This window comes from Staurois parvus, unplaced genomic scaffold (assembly GCF_062004578.1).
Source record: "Staurois parvus isolate SC_StPar_1 unplaced genomic scaffold, SC_StPar_1.0 ptg000527l, whole genome shotgun sequence".
NCBI classification, from domain to species: domain Eukaryota; kingdom Metazoa; phylum Chordata; class Amphibia; order Anura; family Ranidae; genus Staurois; species Staurois parvus.
The window spans coordinates 601,345-626,130 of NW_028318323.1; the positions used below are offsets into that span (position 1 = coordinate 601,345).

A 24,786-nucleotide genomic window follows, 5' to 3' on the forward strand; every position below is an offset into this window, starting at 1 on the left:
AGAAAGGGGGAAACGTCATTGGCTTCAGTGAGGGAGCCAGTTGAGGATCCCCAAAACAGAGCTCCAAGAATAGAGAGGACTTCAAATCCAAACACAAAGAAAAACCCCCTGTAAACTCTTCTAGCTCCCTGTTAACACTTAGTTCTAAGCAATCAGAGTTCAGAAGAAAGACAGAGAGAGAGAATGCATCACCTCCTCCCAGAGTAGCTGCTAAATCTACTCCACAACCACGGAAGTCAATTAGGGCCCAACCAGTTCAATCTAGGTCAAATTAAGTATCAAGACAGCTTATATGAGCTATTACAGGCTCAGCTGCTAATCCAGACAGGACTACACCCAGGAAGGAGCCTGACCATGGCTTGGTGCGGGAGCTCGATGTGAGGGCTCCCGGCTCCCAAGCACCTCCAGTGTCCTACCAAGAAGGGGAGAGATGTGTAGGAAGCCCTGGAGAGACTAGCCGAGGAGATGGGGGGCTTGCCTGGCAGGGTGCGTGGACCGAGGACCTCCAGTAGTGGCAGCCATCGTGGCGGGTCTTCCTGTGCTCTTGGCCCGGCGCGGTGTGTTCTCCAGAGCTCAGTGGACACAGGGCGATCAGGTGATCTGCTGCAAGGGAGCTCTGGGAGGCAGAGGAGCCGGCCAGCGTTTCTTGGAGCAAGGGAGACGCCGGCTCTCTTCCTCCTGCACACAGGACCGTGGCAGATGGAGACATGTGGAAACGGGCTGGGTGAACCCCCCCTGCAGGAGAAACAGACTCCAGAGAGACAACAGGGAAAAAGTGTAAGAGGTGAGAGGGAAAACGCGGGGAATGTTCCAAACTATCCCTGTGAATAGCTAACAGTAGTCAACATATGGTAGAAGAAGTGGATATGGATAAAGCAGAAGAACAAGAAGAGAGCTCACAGATGCCTACTAAAGCAGAAATGTTTAAAGGACTTGAAAGATCCCTAAAACAGGAACTGGCGAAATTACACAAAGACCTGGGGCAAATATTATCAAGGGTGGGGGAGACAGAAGAAAAACTAGATAAACATGCCCAAGTTATACAGAAATTAGAAAAACGGGCGATGGAAATGAGGAATGAACAAAGAAATCTGTTATATAAATTGGAAGACCAGGAGAATAGGGATAGGAGATGCAATCTAAGGATAATAGGCTTTCCAGAGATCTCCCAAGGAGAAGATTTGATGGGAATAATAACGAGAATGCTGAATACTATAATGGATAGAACTATAACAGAGCCTCTCAAAATGGAGGGAGTATATAGAATAGGAAAATACATACAAAAAGATAGAAAGGAAAAGTCAAGAGATGTAATAGTGCAATTCCATAATTTTCGGGATAAAGAAGAGCTTAGCAAGTAGATAAAAGGAAGAGCAATAATAAAATATGTAGAAATAAATATGCAGATCTTTGCTGATTTAGCAGTGGAAACATTAAGAAGGAGAGCTTTGAAACTGTTATTGGAACAGATGAGAAAACAGAATGTTTGACATAGCTAAGGGTTTCCAGAGTGTTTGATCGGATGGTGAAATGGACGTTCAGCAAGACTGAGATTCCCCAAAGATCTGAGAGACTTTTGTGAGAGAATTGATATACAGAAAATAAATATCGCTGGTTGGGAGGAAGGAGAAATGTGAGCTATAGGATATTAGGGGAGGCAGGTAGGTCTAAGGAGAAATAGAGTAAGAATAGTAAAGAGGAAAAAGATGGGGGGGGGGTGTTCTCTCCTCCTTTTTCTCTCTCTCTCTCTCTCTCTCCCTCCTTTGCTGCCTCTCTCTTATGATCTTTGAAGTTTACTAGAGTATGGCAGGACATGGAGGATGAGACACACTTATTGGGGAAAAGTTCATGGTCAGAGCTTCACCTTTAAAAGCTGAATCAAAAGGTGGGGTTAGGACCACAAATGATTCATAGGCAAAATGTAAGCCTAAAGGGAGATGGAGGGGAGGGGATAGGTAGTTTAAGACTCTGCGAAAAAGTGGGAGAAACATCAGTCTGAAGAAATCCTAGAAATCAAAGGGGAAGATGTGGAGGAAAGAGGAAGAGAGAAGAGATAGGGAAGATAGAGGTGTGGAGAGGAGAAGAATGGAAGAGATTCACTTTGTGACTTTAATGTTAAAGGGTTAAATAGCCCTGGGAAGAGATTTGGGATTTTTAAAGAAATTCAACATAGATTTTCTTCAGTGGTTTTTTTACAGGAGACACATTTGGTGCAGGAATCAAATGTGAAATTAAATTCCAGATATTATCCAATGTGGTTTTATGCAGATTCCCCAATTAAACATGCCAAGGGAGTGACAATAGGTTTTGCGAAAAAAAATATAAGGTTTAAGCTGGAAGATATATCGGTAGATCCGGAAGGGAGATTTCTGTTTCTGAAGGGAAAATTACAGGAAATAGACTGTACATTAGCATTTATTTATTGCCCGAATAAGAAACCGGAGGTATTCCTAAAAAATACTCTGAGGAAGTTAATGGATTTCAAAAAAGGCAATTTAATTTTGGCAGGTGATTTCAATCTCTGCATGGATCCCCAGATGGATATGACATCCCCTGTGCAGAGAGATGGTAGCAGGTCTCTGAAATCCTTGAAAAAAAATGATATACCAATGTCAACTTGTAGATATATGGAGAATTAAGCACATGAAGGACAGAGACTATACGTTTTATTCTCATGCACATGAAATGTATTCAAGACTGGATTATATATTGCCGGACCATCGACTTATCGAGTCTCTGGTCAAAGTAAAAATAGAAGTGATGTCAATATCGGACCATGCCTTTGTCACAATGCAATTATTATGGGGAAATGAGCAGATCGGGGGGAAATTATGGAGGTTAAATGAGACACTTCTCCAGGATTCAGAGGTGGATCAAAGAATTAAAAAAGAAATAGAGCAATTTTTTGAGGAAAATGATTCTGGGGAAGTGTCCGTAGCAACAGGGTGGGAGGCTCATAAGGCCTATATTAGAGGAATCCTGATAGCAATTGGAGCAAAAAAGAAGAGGGAAAGAAGAGAAATAAACACACTTCTTAGTGAACTCTGTGAGTTAGAGCACATACATAAACAAAGTAACAAAAGAGATTATGCAGAGGGTAATAAAAGAGAAGAATTAAATAAATTTCTGGAAGTAGATAAGAGTGTTCAATAAAATAAGTGAGAGATACAGATGGGGAGATAGGCCAGGAAAGTTTTTAATGAGGGCTCAGAGAAAAAAAATAAATCTAAGAAATAAATAGAGAAAATAAGAGACCACAAAGGAGAATTAATGTATTCAACTAAAGATATAGCCAAAGTGTTTAAAGAATATTATAATAAGCTATATAAAATCCCCCACAGCTCCATAAGTAAAGATGAAGTAGGAAAAATAGAAAAAAGACAGACATACTTAAAGGCAGGATTACCAAAATTAAGCGAGCAATTAAAATCCTTAGAATCAGCAATAAACGCAGGAGGAAATATACTTTGCATTAAAGAGCATTATAGCTGGGAAAAGTCCAGGAACTGATGGATACACAGTGAGATATTATAAAAAATATAAAGAATTATTAGTACCTAAACTGAGGATATATATGAATGCATTGGGAGGAGAGATGGAAATGAGGTGGGAATCTCTACAAGCCCATGTAGTTCTCATACATAAGGAAGGTAAAGATGATACTCACTGTTCAAGTTACAGACCGATTTCCTTATTAAACACAGATACCACACTATATGTAAAAGTTCTGGCAAACAGGTTGAAAGACCTAATGGCGGAATGGATACACATAGACCAAGTAGGCTTTGTCCCAGGGAGAGAGGGTAGAGATAACGGACTGAGATCTGTTTCTCATACAAAAAAGTAGGAAAGAGAAAATCCCTGCAGTGGTACTCTCTATCGATACTGAAAAGGCATTTGATAGAGTAGATTGGGGATATATGTTGGATACATTGGAAGTATTGGGGATGGGACCTAGAATGAGAGCATGGATAAGGAAATTGTATAGTCAACCCTCTGCAGCAATCATGGTTAATGGGGAATTGTCAGAGTATTTTGGGATTCAGAACGGAACTAGACAGGGATGCCCTTTGTCTCCATTGCTATATGTTTTATCATTGGAATCTCTTTTGGATACAATAAGGAATAATATAGATATAAAAGGAATTTGGATAGGAGATACGGAGCATAATGTGGCAGCTTATGCAGATGACATGCTGTTCTATGTGGGAAACCCAATGATAACATTGCCAAATTTAATGAAATCACTGAAAGAATATAGGGAGATGTCAAATTTAAAAATGAATCCAACAAAAACAGAAAATTTAAACATAAATATTCCAAATAGAGAGAAAAATAGGTTACAGGAGGAATTTCCCTTTGTTTGGAGAGAAAAAGAATTTAAATATCTAGGAATAAAATGAACTATATCCTCCAAGAACTTGTATAAATTGAATTATATCCCATCGTTAAATGAGATCAGGATGAACTAAGGAAATTAGGAGGGGGAACCCATCATTGATAGGTCGTATAAATTTGATAAAAATGGTGATTGTTCCAAAAATATTATATAAATTTCAACTGATACCAATTAAACTACCAGAGGTATACTTTAGATCAGTTCAAAAAATGTTAAGATTTATTTGGAGGAATAAAAAAACGAGAATAAGCTAGGAAATTCTATGTAGAAATAAAGAGAAAGAAGGTTTGGGAGTCCCAGAGTTAAAAAGATATTATAACTCGGTAATAATGGCGAGAATTTTTGACTGGACATATAATGCAGAGAGGAAAAACTGGGTTAAAATAGAAAATATACTAAGTAATACTAAATTAAGTGGAATTGTATGGTTACATCCACAATACAGAGGATTAGCAGACAGTACAAGTTTGTTCACATTTAATGTTTTAAGAGTTTGGGATGTTTTACACAAACAGATGGGATGGGAATTTAATTCATTGTTAATGCCCTTAAAGTCCACAGAGTTTTTCCCCCCGGGTAAAGAAGGTATCACAGGGAAGTGGATTAAGAAGGAAGATGCACAATTAAGGGATATAATGGTGGGGGAGGAAATAGGATCACTTAAGGAATTGGGAAAAAAAAAGTTTTTATGAGAATGGATGAGTGGCGTTATTTTCAATTGAAACATTTTAAAGCCTTTAAGAATAAGAGATGATTGGAATCCTTTTGAGCACTTATTAGGTACATGGGGAGATGGGAAACACAGAACCTCTAAAATATATAAGATTCTCACTGAAATTAACGCATATATAAGTCCTCCATATATAGAAAAATGGGAAAGAGAAATAGGAGTAACAATAGATGTGGAAAAACAGAGGAAAATGTATAGAATAATCCACGGAAATATAAATATGCAGGAGGTAAAAATGAATTTTATAAGGGTTTGGCAAGATGGTATATCACACTGAGTGTGGCACACAGATTGAGTGGAGATAATTCACCTTTATGTTGGCGTGGATGTGGCGGTAGAGGCACAATGTATCACATATGGTGGGAGTGTTAAAAAATACAAGAGTATTGGGGGAAAATAATAAGCTTGATTCAGAAAATTAGAGTTTGATATTCTAGTAGACCCAGAAATTTTCCTTTTTCATAGTACTAAGCTTTCAGTTAAAAAATACAAAGAATCTAGTTTATTGTACTATTTGAATGCAGCAAAGTGACTGATACCCAAGTATTGGAAGAGACAGGAGGTGCTGAAAATAAAAGACTGGGTGGATAAAATATGTACATTGGAGGAACTTTATCATTTGAATGAAGATAAGATAAAGAGTCACCATACAAGATGGAACAAATGGGAGGAATTCAAAAAGTCAAAGGATAGCCTTAGAGGTTATGGGGGATTAACACAGAATAATATGGAGACATATTTTGTTCTTTTATAGGGATTACGCTCTCCAGAAATGAACAGGAAAATGCAGAGCAGAAGGGGTTAGGGATTGGATGGGGGGTGGGGGGTATATAGGTTGGGGGAGGGGGGGGGACTGGGGGGGGGGGAGGGGATGAAACGATAAAAATTTTGATAATATGCTAAGGTTTTAATGCGTATGTTTGTATAACTTGTTTATCTGAAAAATCAATAAATATTTAAATTAAAAAAAAAGACAGCTTATAGGCTCTAAATCTACCCAGCAATCACAAAAGCCAACTAGAGTCCAAGAAGTCAAATCAAGGTCTTGAAAGAAAAACTTGTAGGCCCATCTCCTATTGTTTTCAGAACAAGTAGATGGTGTCTACACAACGGCCTTACTAGACACTGAAGCCCAATTAACGTTTGTGTACAGAGACTTATTATAAATACATGAGGCATATTCCTCTATGCAAGTTGGAGGAACTGGAAATCTGGGGCATTGGCATTCCAAAGTTCTGTAGGATGGTTACATTCCCATCAAAATGACCTTTGGCCTCCCATTGGCTGAGAAAACAGAAACCCTTGACACTCTGGTAGTTGTGTGCCCTCTTCCTCTAGGGGTTAGACAGAACTGTCTACTTATCTGAACAAACACTGACCTAGTAAGGAGATTGCTTACCCCACTGGCTTTGAAGAAAAGTTTAACGGTACAGAAGGTACATCCTCAGTTGAAACAGGCCTTTCAAAGGGTAGTCCAGGAACAAAGGAAGGGGTGAGAGAACTCTGGAAATTGGGTACCATGAGAGACAGCGTTGCAGCCTGGGGAAGTAGCTTGTATGAAAGCCACCGTCAAGCTGTCCTGGGACCAGCCTGGCCCTTTTGTCGTTTTCAAAACCGATTTTCGGGGGCAGAGAGAACAGGGGTGGAGATGATCCTGGAAATAGTGTCCACAAGAGGGTCGAGTTCAGGCAGCATTTGGAACATCACTGATTGTGAGTGTGGCCACCCCAGTGACACCAGATGAATTGGTGAGGAGAGCGACAAATGGAAGCTTGGGATAAGATTCTCATCCACAATACCTCACTCTAACCCCTGAATGAGAGGAAAGGGTCAGAGAGTAGCTGTCAAGATGGGGAGTGACTTTGACTTGCGCTGTACCAAGAGTGCTCAGCATTGAATCTGGTTGGGAGAAGATATGCCTTTCTGGGACTGAGCCAGATGAATACCTGACTGGTCTGAAGGGCCTCATTGGGCAGCTGAATTGAAGAAGTCTGGAATTATCAGGGAGTCCAGAAGCCCTGTACACCTCTCCCATAGTGGTGGTGAGGAAAAAAAATGGGTTCCTTCAGATGTGCATTGACTATAGAACACTGAAGTGAAGAACAATACCTGACCAGTACACTACTCCACTGCTCTTCAATGCTTCTCTGGGGTGAAAAGGTTCATTGTTATGCACCTGAAGAGTGGGTATTTCCAGATCCCAATGTAAAAGATCAAGAGAAGACAGCTTTCAATAGTCCTTTATGGTTCTTCAAGTTTGACTGAATGCCACAGGGGTTATCATGGGCCCCAGCCACCTTCCGGAGGCTGATTGTTATGGACCTGTTGGCGGTAGCCTCTAGCGTTCCACAGACCGGAATTCCCCAAGGCGCGGAATCTAAGCCCTGACCTGCTTGTTCACCAGGGCACCTGATGGTGGGGATGGACGTGGAGCAGGCTGAAACCAGGTCGCGGCCCCTGGGTGCACCCAGCTGTGGTAGAAGCACTGGCTGGAGGTGTATAGCAGGTGAGAGCCTGATGTAAGGAGGTAGAAAGAGCAGAGTTGGGCAAGCCGGGTCAGTAGCAGTGGAGGCAGAACGGTACAAAACAGTAGACAGAAGGATAAACTGGTCACAAGCCGGGTTCGGTAACAGGAGATCAAAACGTGCAGGATTAGACAGGAGAATGGTCAGGCAAGCCAGGGATCAGAGCAGGAGACAGTCAGCAAATCAAAGTCAGGCAGGGTCGGCAACAAAGCAATCTAATTCAGGAACACAGGATACAGATAAGACCATACGGCAATTAGAGCACAGACCTGACCTGTTTTAATAGGGCGCCCTGTGCCCTGATTGGTGCCAGGCGCCCGTCCCCGATCACGAGTGCACATGCGCGACCGTGGTAGGTGCCCATGTCCCAATGCTCGAACGCTAGTGCGGCCGGGCATACCATGCATGCGCAGACCCGTGCGCGATCGAAGAAAGATCTGGGGTCCCTGACACTGATGAAGCATACAGTGGGGCGCATGAATTTGATAGAAGTTCTGGTGTACCTAGATGACATTATCGTATTTGTAAAAATGCTGGAGGAGCACCTGGCCAGGCTGTAGAAGGTTTTCCAGATATTTCACACAGACTGAAGTAATCTTTGGAGAAGTGCCAAAAAACCCAACCCCTCAATGAGTTGCTGCAGAACAATGTGAGTGAAGACGAAGATGGGCAGAATCATGGGAACCAAACAAGACAAAGAGCTTGGAAGTCACAAGAGTCTATCCAGAATCAATGGACCTCATAGTGAGAGAGCATGCCATCATCTCAAGCAGAGCCTCACAGATGCACCCGTCCCAGCGTATGCTGATCTCTCCAAACCTTACACCAGCTGAGACAGACTGGGGGGAGTTCCGTTCCAAGAGCTGAAGGGAAAACTAAGACTCATAGCTTATGTGAGTTGAAGTCTCACTTCCTTGGAAAAGAATTATCCTGCATATACAATGGAGTTCCTGGTCCTGAAATGGATTGTAAATTGAGGGATTACGTGAGCCAAATTCATGGTCAGGACAGACAATAACCCTCTGATCTACCTTCTGGATGCTACAAGACATCTGTGGTTGGCCAATTTGTACACTGATTAAAGTCACAAGACTGCTATATACTGCTGATGAGAAAAGGCACTGTATTTGACAGTTTATTTTTACTAAAATAATAATTGTTTTTCCATGTTCTACGTACTGTGGAAGACTGGATATAGTGAATGCAGGGTCCTAGGTTTAGTAACACTAAGAATTAGCTAATGATTGACTATTCAAAATGTATAGGTTTTTTGCAAGTCCAACAGGAATTTTAACTAATTACAAAAAGTCAAGATATTGAGTAAATTTGAAAAACATTTTTGCCAAAAATATGTAAAGAAAAGTACTAATTTTATGTTGACAGCGGGCTAAAATCTATTATTTATCTATTTAATTTTTGATTTATTGACCCAGCACTATTTCAAAATTCTGTGGTTACATGTATACCTGTTTTAATATTATTATAGGCCTCTGGTGAAAGCAGTGGAGATGAGAGCATGAGTGAGCACATTGGCATTTCTGAAGCAGTTGAAACCATTCAATTCACTCCTGCACCAGTAAGTAAAATTTTTTAAAATTTTCAGTGTAGCTGTATAGTGTAGTGTGTAGTGACGAATAAATCTGCTAAGGTTCCATTTGGCAAATCCTGTTAGAATTTTAGCATAGCTAAACTTTGCTGTGAATTGCATTAAAAACTATGTGGGGGGGATGGGTGTGTGTGTGCAAAAATATTGATTGAGTATTCTGGCCTTTTTTAGGGCTAAAAGGGGAGGTTTTGACTCATTTACAGTTAGCTTGACTTACAGCAGTAGCACCTTAATCTGAATCATTTTAGTTTGAAAAAAAAAAAGTTTTTTTTAACAGTGACACGTATTTTTATGAAGTGGGACCAAGCCTTCTTTGGTGCAAGTTACAATGGCAACTCAACTGAAAGCTATAGGTAGGAATCTTTTGAAAAACTTCATCTAACGCACTCAGGTAAAGCTTGGCAAATGGCTAGTGGCAAAACAGTTTGATGGAATAGTTTTTGAGCTACATTTTTACAATACCACGCTTCATAGTCATAAATGTTAAAAAAAAAGTCAGTTTTCCACGACATTTTAAACTACCACCACACATTCCCTACCCTCATTTTCAAAAAATATAAGGCCTATAGTCCTGAGGTATGGTTCAGTAGAAATTGTCCAATGGCAGGACAGTTTACGAAAAAAATGTGGTTTTACTGGATACAATTTACAGTTGTGTTCAAAATAATAGCAGTGTGTTGAAAAAAGTGAATAAAGCTCAAAATCCTTCTAATAGCTTTTATTTCCATACACACAAATGCATTGGGAACACTACACATTCTATTCCAAATCAAAACATAAAGAAAAATATATCAAATTTATGTTGTTCCTCTAAAAAAATTGAAGAAAAGTGAATATTAGACTGTTCAAAAAAATAGCAGTGTTTGTATTCTTCTTTACAAACTCAAACATTCACTATATAAACTGAAAAATATTTTGAAGATTTTGCTTTCCTTTGAATCACTTAATATTTAGTTGTATAACCACTGTTTCTGAGAACTGCTGTACATCTGTGTTGCATGGAGTCAACCAACGTCTGGCACCTGTGAACAGGTATTCTAGCCCAGGATGATTGGACTACATTCCACAGTTCTTCTCTATTTCTTGGTTTTGCCTCAGAAACTGCATTTTTGATGTCACCCCACAAGATTTCTATTGGATTAAGATCCGGGGATTGGGCTGGCCACTCCATAACGTCAATCTTGTTGGTCTGGAACCAAGATGTTGCACGTTTACTGGTATGTTTGGAGTCGTTGTCTTGTTGGAACACCAATTTCAAGGGCAATTCCTCTTCAGCATAAGGCAGCATGACCTCTTCAAGTATTCTGACGTATTCAAACTGATCCATGATCCCTGGTATGCGATAAATAGGCCTAACACCGTAGTATGAGAAACATCCCCATATCATGATGCTTGCGCAACCATGCTTCACTATCTTCACAGTGTACTGTGGCTTGAATTCAGTGTTTGGGGGTCGTCTGACAAACTGTCTCCAGCCACTAGACCCAAAAAGAACAATCTTACTTTCATCAGTCCACAAAATGTTGCGCTATTTCTCTTTAGGCCAGTCAATGTGCTCTTTGGCAAATTGTAACCTCTTCAGCACTTCTTTTTTTCAACAGTGGGACTTTGCAGGGGCTTCTTACAGATAGCTTGGCTTCACATAGGCGTCTTCTAATTGTAACAGTACTCACAGGTAACTTTAGACCTTCTTTGATCTTCCTGGAGCTGATTGTTGGCTGAGCCCTTGCCATTTTGGCTATTCTTCTATCCATTCGAATGGTATTTTTTCGCTTTCTTCCACGTCTTTCAGGTTTTGGTTGCCATTTTAAAGCATTTGTGATCATTTTAGCTGAGCAGCCTATCATTTTCTGCACTTCTTTATATGTTTTCCCCTCTCCAATCAACTTTTTAATCAAGGTTCTGAACAATTGCTGGAACAACCCATTTTCCTCAGAATTTCAGAGAGAAATGCAGTGTAACCAGCATGTACAACATTTGCTGCCTTATTTCCTTAAATAAGGGCAATAATTGCCACCTGTTTTTCAAACAATGAATGACCTCACTAATAGAACTCCACCCTGCTATTATTTTGAACATGCCCCTTTCAATTAGTGATTCAATTACACAGAATCAGCAGCATGCATGTCATGACTGTTGGGTCTGTTGGATTTCTAGTACTCTACTACACCTGCTAGTAAATTATTTGCCATGTAGAAACATAATTTCTATCAAAAACAGTGATTGATCAGGTTAGTAATGTCTGGCTGCTATTATTTTGAACACAACTGTATATTCTATGACAGATACACAGACTTATCCCAGCCTGGGATAGAAAGTGTGGTTGCAGCTCAAGGTCTACTCCTCCTCCCTTAAACCCCTCCTTTTTTTATTCCCTCCCCATCATATTTCTTCTTCCTATCAAAAAATATAATATAAAAATTGACAGGATCCCAGTTAGCAACAAATGCCATCTCCTTTTACAGTTAAAAGCTTGACATTACTAAACCCATGAATCTCTGCCAAGGCCTCACCTCAAATGCTTTCTCATTGTCCTAGATATAAATCACATAGCTTGGTCATATTACTTTTTTTTGACTTAGTTATGTTTTTAGCTTATTGCCATCCTGTCTAGCTCTTCTTGTCTTCTGTATGAATTGTCGCTAAATAAAGAATTGAAAAAAGGTTTGGTTAATGGTTATTAATTATAGCACTACCCTCCTAAGGGTCGCTAAATTACTTTAGGGCTCCCTGTCACTCTAAACCCCACTCTGAAAGCCCAATCCCTGCTGACTCCGCCGTACACTTCTGGCCAGAGTAAACTCTCTCAAAATTACCAGAAAATAGACTTGACCAGTCCATAAAATAACAGTTATCACTCTTGGGTACTCTTAACCAAAGGTCAGCACACATAGCAAAAATCTCAGTCTGTTCTGGGCATCCTGCAATTCAGAATTTAACCAACGGCCTCAACTCTGAGATGTTTTTGTCCCCAGTGAGCAAAGGGAAACTATTAAAAGAGTAAGGCTAGCTCACTTTGGGCCCTCAGGAGCTGATGACAAGGTCCAACTCTGAGGTAAGGGAAAAGCTATTTAATTGGGAAGGCTCTTTAACTGCAGTGGAAGATCTTCTGCATGGGACCCAGTTGGTGCACTACAAGAATTCATATCTCCTTGGTTGCAACAGGTGGAAGTCCCTCAAAAGGATTTTTGCAAGCACAGGCACTATGCCTCTAAGTGGTATTTAACTTGGGCAGTACCCCTTTAAGGCACAAGATGGGATGCAGGTTTTAGGCAAAAGGTTGTGGGGTGGGCAGAAGCACTTACTGACAAGGGGTTAATTCCTCTCTAGGCCGCAGTAGCAAATAGCAACAATGACAAGTTTTCCTTTGATGGATGTAAACCATTTGCAGAGGAAACAGTAGTGTGGCTTTGCCCGCAGAGAGCGGACATTGCAACAGGCTGTGATTACTGGATTAAGCTGGAGATGTGTTTGCTAGTAGGCCGGGTGAACTAGGCCTCAACTGATGTAACTTGTGAACAATGTCAGTAACTAGATAGAGAACAGCTGATTCAATAGAATGTCAGTAACAACTTAATTGGCTGGAGACTGGGACTCTATCACCCAATCTGTGGCATCATCCCAGTTACTGATGGTCATGCTGTAGATGGGGGGCCCCCAGTGGTCCTGCGGTTCCTTCTGCAGAGTTCACTAGTGGCTAGCACTCTGAGTTATCGGCCAACAGGGTACTTCTCCAGATTCTTTGGCTATGCCAGCGGTTGGCTATTCCTCCCTCTCCATCCGCTCTCTCACCCTGTGGCCTTGTTTGGTCCTCCACCTTTCCACACCGCTTTCTCCTCACACCTTCCTTCCAGCTCTCTGCCAGCTCACTTCATGCCCCTGTTCCTGGGCTTCTACATATGCCTCTGCCTACACAGCTCCTCTGGGAAATGTAGTCCCCTAATTTGCTGCCTTCTAACAAAGTCCTGTGGTTCAGCCTACAAAGTCCATAAAGCTTTTCACCAGAGTGTGTGCCACTGAGTTGAAGGACACTGCCACCTTGTGTCTCTTAAAATCCTGCAATCTGAATAATAGCGGGGTGTTACATAATTTTAAATATAATGTAATTGATTGATATGTTATTAACCCCAATTAAGGGTGGTGACCTAACATTTTCTAATATTTTTGTCTTGTTGTTTGTTTCATTAAGTGTTCTTGCAAGAACACTTATTGTTATCTCACATATATATTCTTATTAAGTGTTCTTGCAAGAACACTTATTGTTATCTCACAAATATATTCTTATTAAGTGTTCTTGCAAGAACACTTATTGTTATCTCACAAATATATTCTTATTCTTATTATAGCAAAATTTACCACGCTAACTCCTCCCACAGTTTTAACACCACAAAGACAAGTAATATATCAAAATGTGCGGATTGTTCCCGATTGGATTGCTATTACTTTGTGGAACGTTTCGCCGAATGGTTCACAAAATATCGCGGTTTTTGTGGTGAAATTTTCCCATAGGAATGGCGCAACTAGAGTGGGAGCTGACAAAGCTAGAGTGTGAAAGGAAAAATCAGGACATGATTTCTAAACTGCCATCACTCCCTCATTTTCAAGCCCACCTACACATATCTTATATTAAAACGTTCAGCTATCCCTGCTGCCACTAACAATGTCCACGGCTAAGCCATAGGCCTGACAGTTTTCACAATATGACCATTTGTTTGCAACTCACGCCGCCCATTGACATTCATTGAATCTCCACTCTAGACGCCTGAAATTTGAAGGGACATTTCTAAACTGCGACTCTGCCTTCATTTTTAATATATCACAGACATACTATGCATCACAATGTAGGTCTGGGTCTTGTGATTCTCACAATATAAAGTTCTTTAGGATTTATACTTTTAAAACTACAACCGTTTGAAGATGGCAACCACCAGTGATGTCAGCAACTTGGAGCAGTTTGTTTATAACCATGACTCTGCATTTGGTGTAGAGTGAGTTGCCCTAGGAACCCAGCTGTGTGAGCAGACAGCAGAGTGACCAAAGCTACTTCACCAACTCCAGTTGTATGGAGGCAAGAACACCACACAATTTCCACAGAAATTGTGACGACGCCAGTGAAGTGAGCAATTTGGAGCAGTTTGTTTTTAACCACTCTTTTCTGCCCTATTTGAAATCTAATTTTGAATTCGTGACAGTTTGGCCGGCTTCTGGTTAAAGGTTGGGAAATACGTTTTCTACAGTAGAGAGTATTTGAGGTGTTTCAACTAGCTACATTTATGAAAAGAAATTAGAGCTGTGTGAATATCATCATGCCATCTAAAGGAAAGAGATCTAAAGCTGCAAAGATACGCTGGACTAAACTGGACCTTTCAGACCCACGCTTTTGGGATCCGGAGCCCCACAGCAGCATGGTGGAAATGGAGGAATGGAGGTTTGTGACAGTGAATGTGCCCTGGAGGTACATAGTGAACCTGTGGTGTCATTCCCATGTTCAACTCAGTGTCAAGTTCAAGAGCACAGTGACAGTGTGATGGGCACTTCTGAAAATCATGGCATGCAAGAGCCATGTGTACCAAGTGAGATATCTGTGCAGGCATCATTTCATCAGGGTAATCATGGCTATGGAAGGTTAAGGAACAAACAGTGTACATGCATGGCTCTGACATTTTTGGCATACCACAGTGAACTTAATGATGTGAGGAAGGATGATCTTGATCAAATACTGAAGAAGGGCAACAGCTTGTATGGCACAACAATAAAACAGCTAAAAAGAAGAAATGTCTATCAGCACCAACACTTGACAATGGAAGAAGTGCCCCTCAGAGTCAACACTGACAAATATGAGTATAATGTTGTTAAATCTACAGTGTTATCGGGATGTGTGAGAGCCATGGTAGACAGTGACAACCAAGGTTGGTTTGTTGACCTCTCAACAAGACTTCAGTGCCTCAATGCAGATGTTACACATGCACTTTTTATAGTAGTGCCATTTTGTATTGCATTGTTCAGAGACAAGTCTGGGAGATATGGACTGTTTGATTCTCATAGTCGAAATAAGGATGGACTTCCTGCCACTGGAAAAGGAAAAGCTGTTATGATCACTTTTACACATTTGAGTGATATGGGAGCAATGATTTATAAGTTGTATGAATTGCTCCTTACAGACACCAGAGGCCATATTGATGGACTGCAGTATGACTTCATGCCAGTCTCATTTCATCGCGCAAGACGTCTGTCAGATGGTTTGCTGTCCCCACCGCTGGATTCCCAGCCAACAAGCATTCTACACGGTCACTTGATGCAAAATCCTCACAGGGCATATGGAAGGACAGTAAGGCATTTTCCAAATTAAATGTACAGCAACTACAAAAACTGCACACAAGACACAGAAATGAAAGAAGGCGTGATTTCAAGGCTACAAAGATGTCTGTCACCAATAAGAAGAGGACTTACATCATCAGCTGATACAGAGCAGATGCTGATTTTAAGTTGAAACAGAAGCAATACATCACCAGAAAATATGCGACAAATGCTGATTTCAAGTTGAAGCAGAAGCATTACATCACCAGCAAATATGCAATAGATGTCAATTTTAACTTGAAGAAGAAGCAATACATCACCAGAAAATATGCAACAGATGCATCTTTCAAGTTAAAGCAGAAGCAATACACAACCAGCAAATATGCAACAGATGCAAATTTTAACTTGAAGACGAAGCAATACATCACCAGAAAATATCATAATGATCCTGCTTTCAGAAAACATCACTTGCAACAGTGCATGAGTTACATGAAAATGAAGCGTCACACTCAAGCAGATTTTCACATAACCCATAAGATGCAATGTGCCTTCAAAATAAGAATGAAATACAGACGAAGGACTCGTGTCATGCGGGAATGCTGTCAACCAGTGGACAACAGCCTAATGCAGACAGCTATATCCACTTTCCATAAATGCATTAAAGCTGGGCCAACTTTTGTGTGCACAATGTGTCAACGTACCCCTTTCCCTAACCAAGTGAAACATTGCATTCACAGCAATTACAAGAAGAATCTACACATTGTTGCTGCCTGTTTGACAGGGAAATATGTCAATGTGTGCAACAATCACTGTCAAGGCCCTGAACAATGCACCATACCAGATGAAAGGACCAAAGAATGGATTTGTCACAACTGTGATTCACATTTAAAAGCAGGACACAAATCATCCATCGCTGTGGCTAACATGGAGCTGGCGCCCATTCCCCCAGAACTCTGCAATTTGAATGTGCTGGAAAGACAACTTTTGGCCAAAATACTACCATTTGCCAAGATCATCACACTTCCCAAATGTCGACAGGCAGCTATACACGGCGCTGTAGTGTGTGTGCCATCCGAGGTGGAAACCAAGGTCAATACTCTACCAAGATCACACAGCACATCCCAGTTACACAGAGTGAAGCTGAAAAGACGTCTGACTTACAAAGGCCACCAGCTGTTTCACAATGTAAACATGAGAAATGTAGTAGTAGGTCTGTCAAAACTCATTGACACACACCCCGACTACAGTGACATTTCAATCAGAGTGGATGAGCCAATCGGTGATGATGATGCCAATAATGATGATGGGATGCAACTCGACAGTTGTGATGAAACTGAAATGATGAAGATACTTGAACGCATCAAAAATTGTGATCCATCAGAGGTACAGTCTGCAGGTTTACCGGCTGCTTCTGAGCAACAGGAAGGCCATAACTAGAGATGAGCGAAGAAATGAAAAATTCGATTCGACTGATTCGGCGAATTCGTGGACAATATTCGATTCGAGTCGAATAAATTCGCTGTGAATTTAACTTAAAAAAGGGTGTTTCTAGGCTTCAGAGAGACTTAATATTAGTGCAGAACACTGTACCTTTAATTTAAATGCCCTTGGAGTCTGCTGGGGAAGAGAAATAATACTGTCTGTCAGTATGACATGCAGATGAGTGCCGTCGATCTTAGAATCACCGCACACTTCACTCATTTGGCCAGTCACGGGGCCAAAACCAGTGTTTGGAGCCACAGTGTGGCGGTGGAGGCAGCAGCAATGGGAGGCCATACAGCAACCTATGACAAAATGGAAACCAGCAGGAGTGTGAGGAGACCTGAAAGTGGCACATGGCAGAGTGGGAGCAATGGGAGGCGGTACAGGGACCCAGGTCACACTGTGGGCCCAGCAGCAGCGTGACCAGGCGGTACGGGGGCCCATGGCCGATATGGGGCTTGGTGGCACCTATGGAAGGCCTGTAATCTGCCAGCAACCTATGACAAAATGGACAACCGCAGGAGTGTGAGGAGATTTCAAAGTGGCACATGGCAGAGTGGAAGCAATGGGAGGCCGTACAGGGACCCAGGTCACACTGTGGGACCAGCATCAGCGTGAACAGGCGGTACGGGGGCCCATGGCCGATTTGACCTCATTCATCCCATAGTCCTGCCGACTCACGAATAGCGTGGCCTCCTCAAAGGGCCTGAGCAAGCGCAGGTGTCACACATGAGCTGACAATGGCTGACATCTAAGTTACACAGGGAGTACCTTTATCCGCTTTTAACATCAGGAAATCTGTGATGGCCTTTAGCTGTTCGTAAAGGCGGTCTAACATATGTAGGGTTGAATTACACCTTGTTGCAACGTCACAGCATGAGGAGTCGGTACGGGGGCCCATGGCAGATTACATGTCTGGCAGCAGCAATGGGAGGCCCGTAATCTGCCAGCACCCTATGTCAAAAAATTTAACACACCAGCAGTGTGAAGAGACCTGAAAGTGGCACATGGCAGCAGAGTGTGGCGATGGAGACAGCAGCAATGGGAGGCCGTACAGGGACCCATGAGAGACTCTGGACTTGGCAGCAGCATGAGGAGGCGGTATATAGGGGCCCATGGCAGATTAGGGGCCTGGCAGCAGCTATGTGAGGCCCGTAATCTGCCTGCACCCTATGTCAAAAAATTAAACACACCAGCAGTGTGAAGAGACCTGAAAGTGGCACATGGCAGAGTGTGGCGATGGAGACAGCAGCAATGGGAGGCCGTACAGGGACCCATGACAGACTCTAGACTTGGCAGCAGCATGAGGAGGCGGTATATAGGGGCCCATGGCAGATTAGGGGCCTGGCAGCAGCTATGTGAGGCCCGTAATCTGCCTGCACCCTATGTCAAAAAATTTAACACACCAGCAGTGTGAAGAGACCTGAAAGTGGCACATGGCAGCAGAGTGTGGCGATGGAGACAGCAGCAATGGGAGGCCGTACAGGGACCCATGAGAGACTCTGGACTTGGCAGCAGCATGAGGAGGCGGTATATAGGGGCCCATGGCAGATTAGGGGCCTGGCAGCAGCTATGTGAGGCCCGTAATCTGCCTGCACCCTATGTCAAAAAATTTAACACACCAGCAGTGTGAAGAGACCTGAAAGTGGCACATGGCAGCAGAGTGTGGCGATGGAGACAGCAGCAATGGGAGGCCGTACAGGGACCCATGACAGACTCTAGACTTGGCAGCAGCATGAGGAGGCGGTATATAGGGGCCCATGGCAGATTAGGGGCCTGGCAGCAGCTATGTGAGGCCCGTAATCTGCCTGCACCCTATGTCAAAAAATTAAACACACCAGCAGTGTGAAGAGACCTGAAAGTGGCACATGGCAGAGTGTGGCGATGGAGACAGCAGCAATGGGAGGCCGTACAGGGACCCATGACAGACTCTAGACTTGGCAGCAGCATGAGGAGGCGGTATATAGGGGCCCATGGCAGATTAGGGGCCTGGCAGCAGCTATGTGAGGCCCGTAATCTGCCTGCACCCTATGTCAAAAAATTTAACACACCAGCAGTGTGAAGAGACCTGAAAGTGGCACATGGCAGCAGAGTGTGGCGATGGAGACAGCAGCAATGGGAGGCCGTACAGGGACCCATGAGAGACTCTGGACTTGGCAGCAGCATGAGGAGGCGGTATATAGGGGCCCATGGCAGATTAGGGGCCTGGCAGCAGCTATGTGAGGCCCGTAATCTGCCTGCACCCTATGTCAAAAAATTAAACACACCAGCAGTGTGAAGAGACCTGAAAGTGGCACATGGCAGAGTGTGGCGATGGAGACAGCAGCAATGGGAGGCCGTACAGGGACCCATGAGAGACTCTAGACTTGGCAGCAGCATGAGGAGGCGGTATATAGGGGCCCATGGCAGATTAGGGGCCTGGCAGCAGCTATGTGAGGCCCGTAATCTGCCTGCACCCTATGTCAAAAAATTTAACACACCAGCAGTGTGAAGAGACCTGAAAGTGGCACATGGCAGCAGAGTGTGGCGATGGAGACAGCAGCAATGGGAGGCCGTACAGGGACCCATGAGAGACTCTGGACTTGGCAGCAGCATGAGGAGGCGGTATATAGGGGCCCATGGCAGATTAGGGGCCTGGCAGCAGCTATGTGAGGCCCGTAATCTGCCTGCACCCTATGTCAAAAAATTTAACACACCAGCAGTGTGAAGAGACCTGAAAGTGGCACATGGCAGCAGAGTGTGGCGATGGAGACAGCAGCAATGGGAGGCCGTACAGGGACCCATGAGAGACTCTGGACTTGGCAGCAGCATGAGGAGGCGGTATATAGGGGCCCATGGCAGATTAGGGGCCTGGCAGCAGCTATGTGAGGCCCGTAATCTGCCTGCACCCTATGTCAAAAAATTAAACACACCAGCAGTGTGAAGAGACCTGAAAGTGGCACATGGCAGAGTGTGGCGATGGAGACAGCAGCAATGGGAGGCCGTACAGGGACCCATGAGAGACTCTAGACTTGGCAGCAGCATGAGGAGGCGGTATATAGGGGCCCATGGCAGATTAGGGGCCTGGCAGCAGCTATGTGAGGCCCGTAATCTGCCTGCACCCTATGTCAAAAAATTAAACACACCAGCAGTGTGAAGAGACCTGAAAGTGGCACATGGCAGCAGAGTGTGGCGATGGAGACAGCAGCAATGGGAGGCCGTACAGGGACCCATGAGAGACTCTAGACTTGGCAGCAGCATGAGGAGGCGGTATATAGGGGCCCATGGCAGATTAGGGGCCTGGCAGCAGCTATGTGAGGCCCGTAATCTGCCTGCACCCTATGTCAAAAAATTTAACACACCAGCAGTGTGAAGAGACCTGAAAGTGGCACATGGCAGCAGAGTGTGGCGATGGAGACAGCAGCAATGGGAGGCCGTACAGGGACCCATGAGAGACTCTGGACTTGGCAGCAGCATGAGGAGGCGGTATATAGGGGCCCATGGCAGATTAGGGGCCTGGCAGCAGCTATGTGAGGCCCGTAATCTGCCTGCACCCTATGTCAAAAAATTTAACACACCAGCAGTGTGAAGAGACCTGAAAGTGGCACATGGCAGCAGAGTGTGGCGATGGAGACAGCAGCAATGGGAGGCCGTACAGGGACCCATGACAGACTCTAGACTTGGCAGCAGCATGAGGAGGCGGTATATAGGGGCCCATGGCAGATTAGGGGCCTGGCAGCAGCTATGTGAGGCCCGTAATCTGCCTGCACCCTATGTCAAAAAATTAAACACACCAGCAGTGTGAAGAGACCTGAAAGTGGCACATGGCAGAGTGTGGCGATGGAGACAGCAGCAATGGGAGGCCGTACAGGGACCCATGACAGACTCTAGACTTGGCAGCAGCATGAGGAGGCGGTATATAGGGGCCCATGGCAGATTAGGGGCCTGGCAGCAGCTATGTGAGGCCCGTAATCTGCCTGCACCCTATGTCAAAAAATTAAACACACCAGCAGTGTGAAGAGACCTGAAAGTGGCACATGGCAGCAGAGTGTGGCGATGGAGACAGCAGCAATGGGAGGCCGTACAGGGACCCATGAGAGACTCTGGACCTAGTAGCAGCATGAGGAGGCGGTATATAGGGGCCTATGGCAGATTAGGGGCCTGGCAGCAGCTATAGGAGGCCCGTAATCTGCCAGCACCCTATGTCAAAAAATTAAACACACCAGCAGTGTGAGGAGACCTGAAAGTGGCACATGTTTGAGGCATGATTCATGGCGGATTTAGTCAGTTGTGTCAGGAACTGGTGGTTTGAAATCCAGACTAATCCACGCCTGATTCATTTTCACAAACGTGAGTCTCTCCACACTTTGGGTGGACAGTCGTGTCCTCCGCGGAGTTACAATACCTCCTGCCGCACTAAACACGCGCTCCGATGCCACGCTACTGGCCGGGCATGACAGCCTTTCAAGGGCAAATTCAGCTAGTTGGGGCCAAAGGTCAAGTTTCGTTGCCCAGTAGTCAAGGGGATTGTCTACCTCGGTTGGCAGGGTGCTGTCCAAGTAGGCCCAAGCCTGTTGTTTGAGCTCCTGCTCCAGGTCCACCTGATGCTGCTGCTGCTGCTGCGGCTGGTTAGTAGTTTCCTCACTGCGCTGGTGAAGAAAGCTACTCATCATCGACTGCAGACTGAGGCAGCCACTGCTGGTGGAGCTGCCACTGCTCCTACCACCCCACCCCTCCCCTGCTGCCATGCCAGCGGAACGCGAGCGCACAGGGCCCACAGTGTCTGAGGATGGACGTTGGCGCACAAAGGCAGAGACCAACTGACTACATAGGTGGTTTTTATAGTACGTAATTTTGGCCTCCCTCTCAGCAGGTGTGAAAAAGGCCACCATTTTGGACCGGTAGCGAGGGTCCAACAAGGTGGACAGCCAAAAGTCATCCCTCTGTCTGATGGTTATTATTCGGCTGTCGCTACGCAAGCAACCGAGCATGCTATGGGCCATTTGTGCCAAGGAATGCGAGGGACTCCCTGCCTCCATCTCCACAGCATACTGCCACGGTGCGTCTGGGTCCTCTGTCTCCTCCTCCTCCTCCTCTACCAGATGCTCCTGCTCCTCCACTCCTGTCCGCTGAGTGGAAAAACCACCCATTTCACTCAATAATTCCTGAGCACAAATGTCCTCCTCTACCTCCTCCTCTTCTTCCTGTCCTGCCCCCACAGGGGTCATGTGGCGTTGAGATCTGTGCGCCACGTCTACCGCACCCTGACCAGCCATTGTTAACAGCATTTGTTCCAGGACGTGCAACAGAGGAATGACGTCGTTCATCCCATAGTCCTGCCGACTCACGAATAGCGTGGCCTCCTCAAAGGGCCTGAGCAAGCGGCAGGTGTCACGCATGAGCTGCCAATGGCTGACATCTAAGTTACACAGGGGATTACCTTTATCCGCTTGTAACATCAGGAAATCGGTGATGGCCTTTCGCTGCTCGTAAAGGCGGTCTAACATGTGTATGGTTGAATTCCACCTTGTTGCAACGTCGCAGATCAGGCGATGCTGTGGAATTCCGTTCTGCCGCTGCAGCTCAATGAGGGTGTTCTTTGCGGTGTAGGAATGGCTGAAATGCATGCACAGTTTACGTGACATTTTAAGGATGTCTTGCAGTGGGATGGTGGATTTTAGGAACCGCTTGACAACCAGATTGAACACGTGAGCCATGCATGGCGCATGGCACAACCTTCCTTGACGCAGAGCAGACACCATGTTCTTTCCGTTGTCAGTCAACATGGTTCCGATTTTTAGTTTGCGCGGAGACAGCCATCTGTCGATTTCTCTGTTCATTACACTCAGCAGTTCCTCCCCTGTGTGACTACGTTCGCCAAGGCATACCAGGTGCAGCACAGCGTGACACCGTTGCGCCCTGCACATGTGATATGCCGGTCGGGTAATGGGACTTGGCACGGGGGTGGCGGCTGAGGACACGGCGGAAAAAGAGGTGGTAGAGGCGGACATGCTTGCTGGACCAAGGACGTGCAAACGTGGAGGCAAAAGCGTCGTGACCTGTCCAAGTTGCTGGTGCGGCTGTGCCGGCACCACGTTCACCCAGTGGGCCGTAAATGACATGTACTGTCCCTGACCGTAGTTACAGCTCCACACGTCGGCGCTGCCGTGCACTTTGGCAGAGACCGACATGCTCAAAGACTGGCCCACCATCTCTTCTACATGTGAATGCAGGGCTGGCACTGCCTTTTGGGCAAAGAAATGACGGCTTGGCACTCTCCACCGCGGCGCGGCACAAGCCATCATTTCTCGGAAAGGTGCTGAGTCCACCAGTTGGAAAGGGAGGGACTGCAGCACCAGCAACTTGGACAGGAGGACGTTCAGCTTTTGCACCGTCGGGTGCGTGCTCGCAAACTGTTGTCTCTTGGATACGGATTCCAAGAAAGACTGTTGACGGAATCCGAGAAGAGGAGTAGCAGGAGAAGGAGCATCTGAACGAGCGGAAGATGCCAATGAGCGACAACTCCCCTCAGCAGAGGTGTTGGAGCCTTGACTGGCTGATAGAGGGCGATTGACGACGTCGGGTGACGGAGCAAGTAACGGAGCGGGTGATGGAGCGGGGGCTGGGGCAGGCAGAACCGCCGTATGTTTATCACGGTTTTCCCAGGCCACCGAATGGTGACGCTGCATATGCTGACGCAACGCTGTAGTCCCAACATGGGCCCCCTGGCCACGCTTGCATTTCTGGCCACATAGTCGACATACGGCTACGTTTACTTCCTCGGGCGGCTTGAGGAAAAATTGCCACACCACCGAGTAGGAAACTTTGCCCCCGCTACTCTTCACTGGCTGACTGCTACTTCCTCCGTGCGCACCGGCACCACTACTGGCCGTGGTGGTAGGCTGCAGTGGAGCTGGTGCTCTACTCCGTGGACGTTTGGCTCCACTGACACTGATGCGACCCTGCTGCTGTCTCCTGGGCAACCCACCGACTGTTTTGCTCGCTGCCAAGCTGCCACCCTCTTCTCCTGATGATGCGGAAGAAATTGCCTGATGACGACGAGGCTGCCAAGTGCGATCAACCTCCTCATCATCAAGTAGGGTCTCCGCCTCACTACTAGCCCCCTCGGCTGCGTCTGGGTCAGGAGACAGACCTGTCTCTAGACCGGCTACCGAGCCACTCTCCTCGCCAGTACTTGTTCGCTTGGCTGCTGAAAAGGCCGATGTCTCCCCCCGTTCCTGACCGCCCTCTGTTAGCTCTTCCTCACTGTACAGTGGGGCTGAGCCCACAGCATGCGATACTTCGCTTGGTGAGGGAACAGCAAAGGACAGGGGCAGGTAGAGGACACGTGATTTCAGTGGGCTTGGTCCCGGGCCATGCCAACTAACGGTTGTGTCTGACGTACCCACCGACCGTTGGCTGTAGGTGTCAGAGGTGACCTGGGAAGAGGAAGACGACCGAGCCAACCAATCAATGACGGCAGGGTTGTCGGTGGAGACACGACCGCTGGATGACACCGGGAGCACTGGCCTCTGGCTGCGAATACTGCTGCCTCGACCCCTTCCTCTGCTGCCACGTCTGCTCGCTCCTAAAACATTGCCTCCTCTGCCACTCCTCTGCATGTTGTCTGACATACTATTTAATTCAACGATTAGGTGTCCCTGAGTAACAATTCTCTGGCACTCAGTAACAATTCTGTCTGTCCCTGAGTATGAATTCTGTGGCCCTGAGTAACAATTCTGTGTCTGTGCGAGTAACAATTCTGTGT

At 45.2% G+C, this 24,786-nt stretch overlaps 1 protein-coding gene across 3 annotated transcripts in view; it reads left to right on the plus strand.

Annotated features, from left to right (window-relative positions):
- Positions 1-24,786, plus strand: part of COL15A1 (collagen type XV alpha 1 chain) — a 1,471,644-nt gene that overhangs the window by 377,239 nt on the left and 1,069,619 nt on the right. For 2 of the 3 annotated variants that reach the window (XM_089690361.1, XM_089690362.1), the window contains exon 5: positions 9,141-9,230. The exons of the other annotated variant lie outside the window; for it this stretch is intronic. In XM_089690361.1, coding sequence (XP_089546487.1) covers positions 9,141-9,230 — 90 coding nt within the window. The remainder of the gene's footprint in view (positions 1-9,140; positions 9,231-24,786) is intronic. 3 annotated transcript variants of the gene reach the window in all.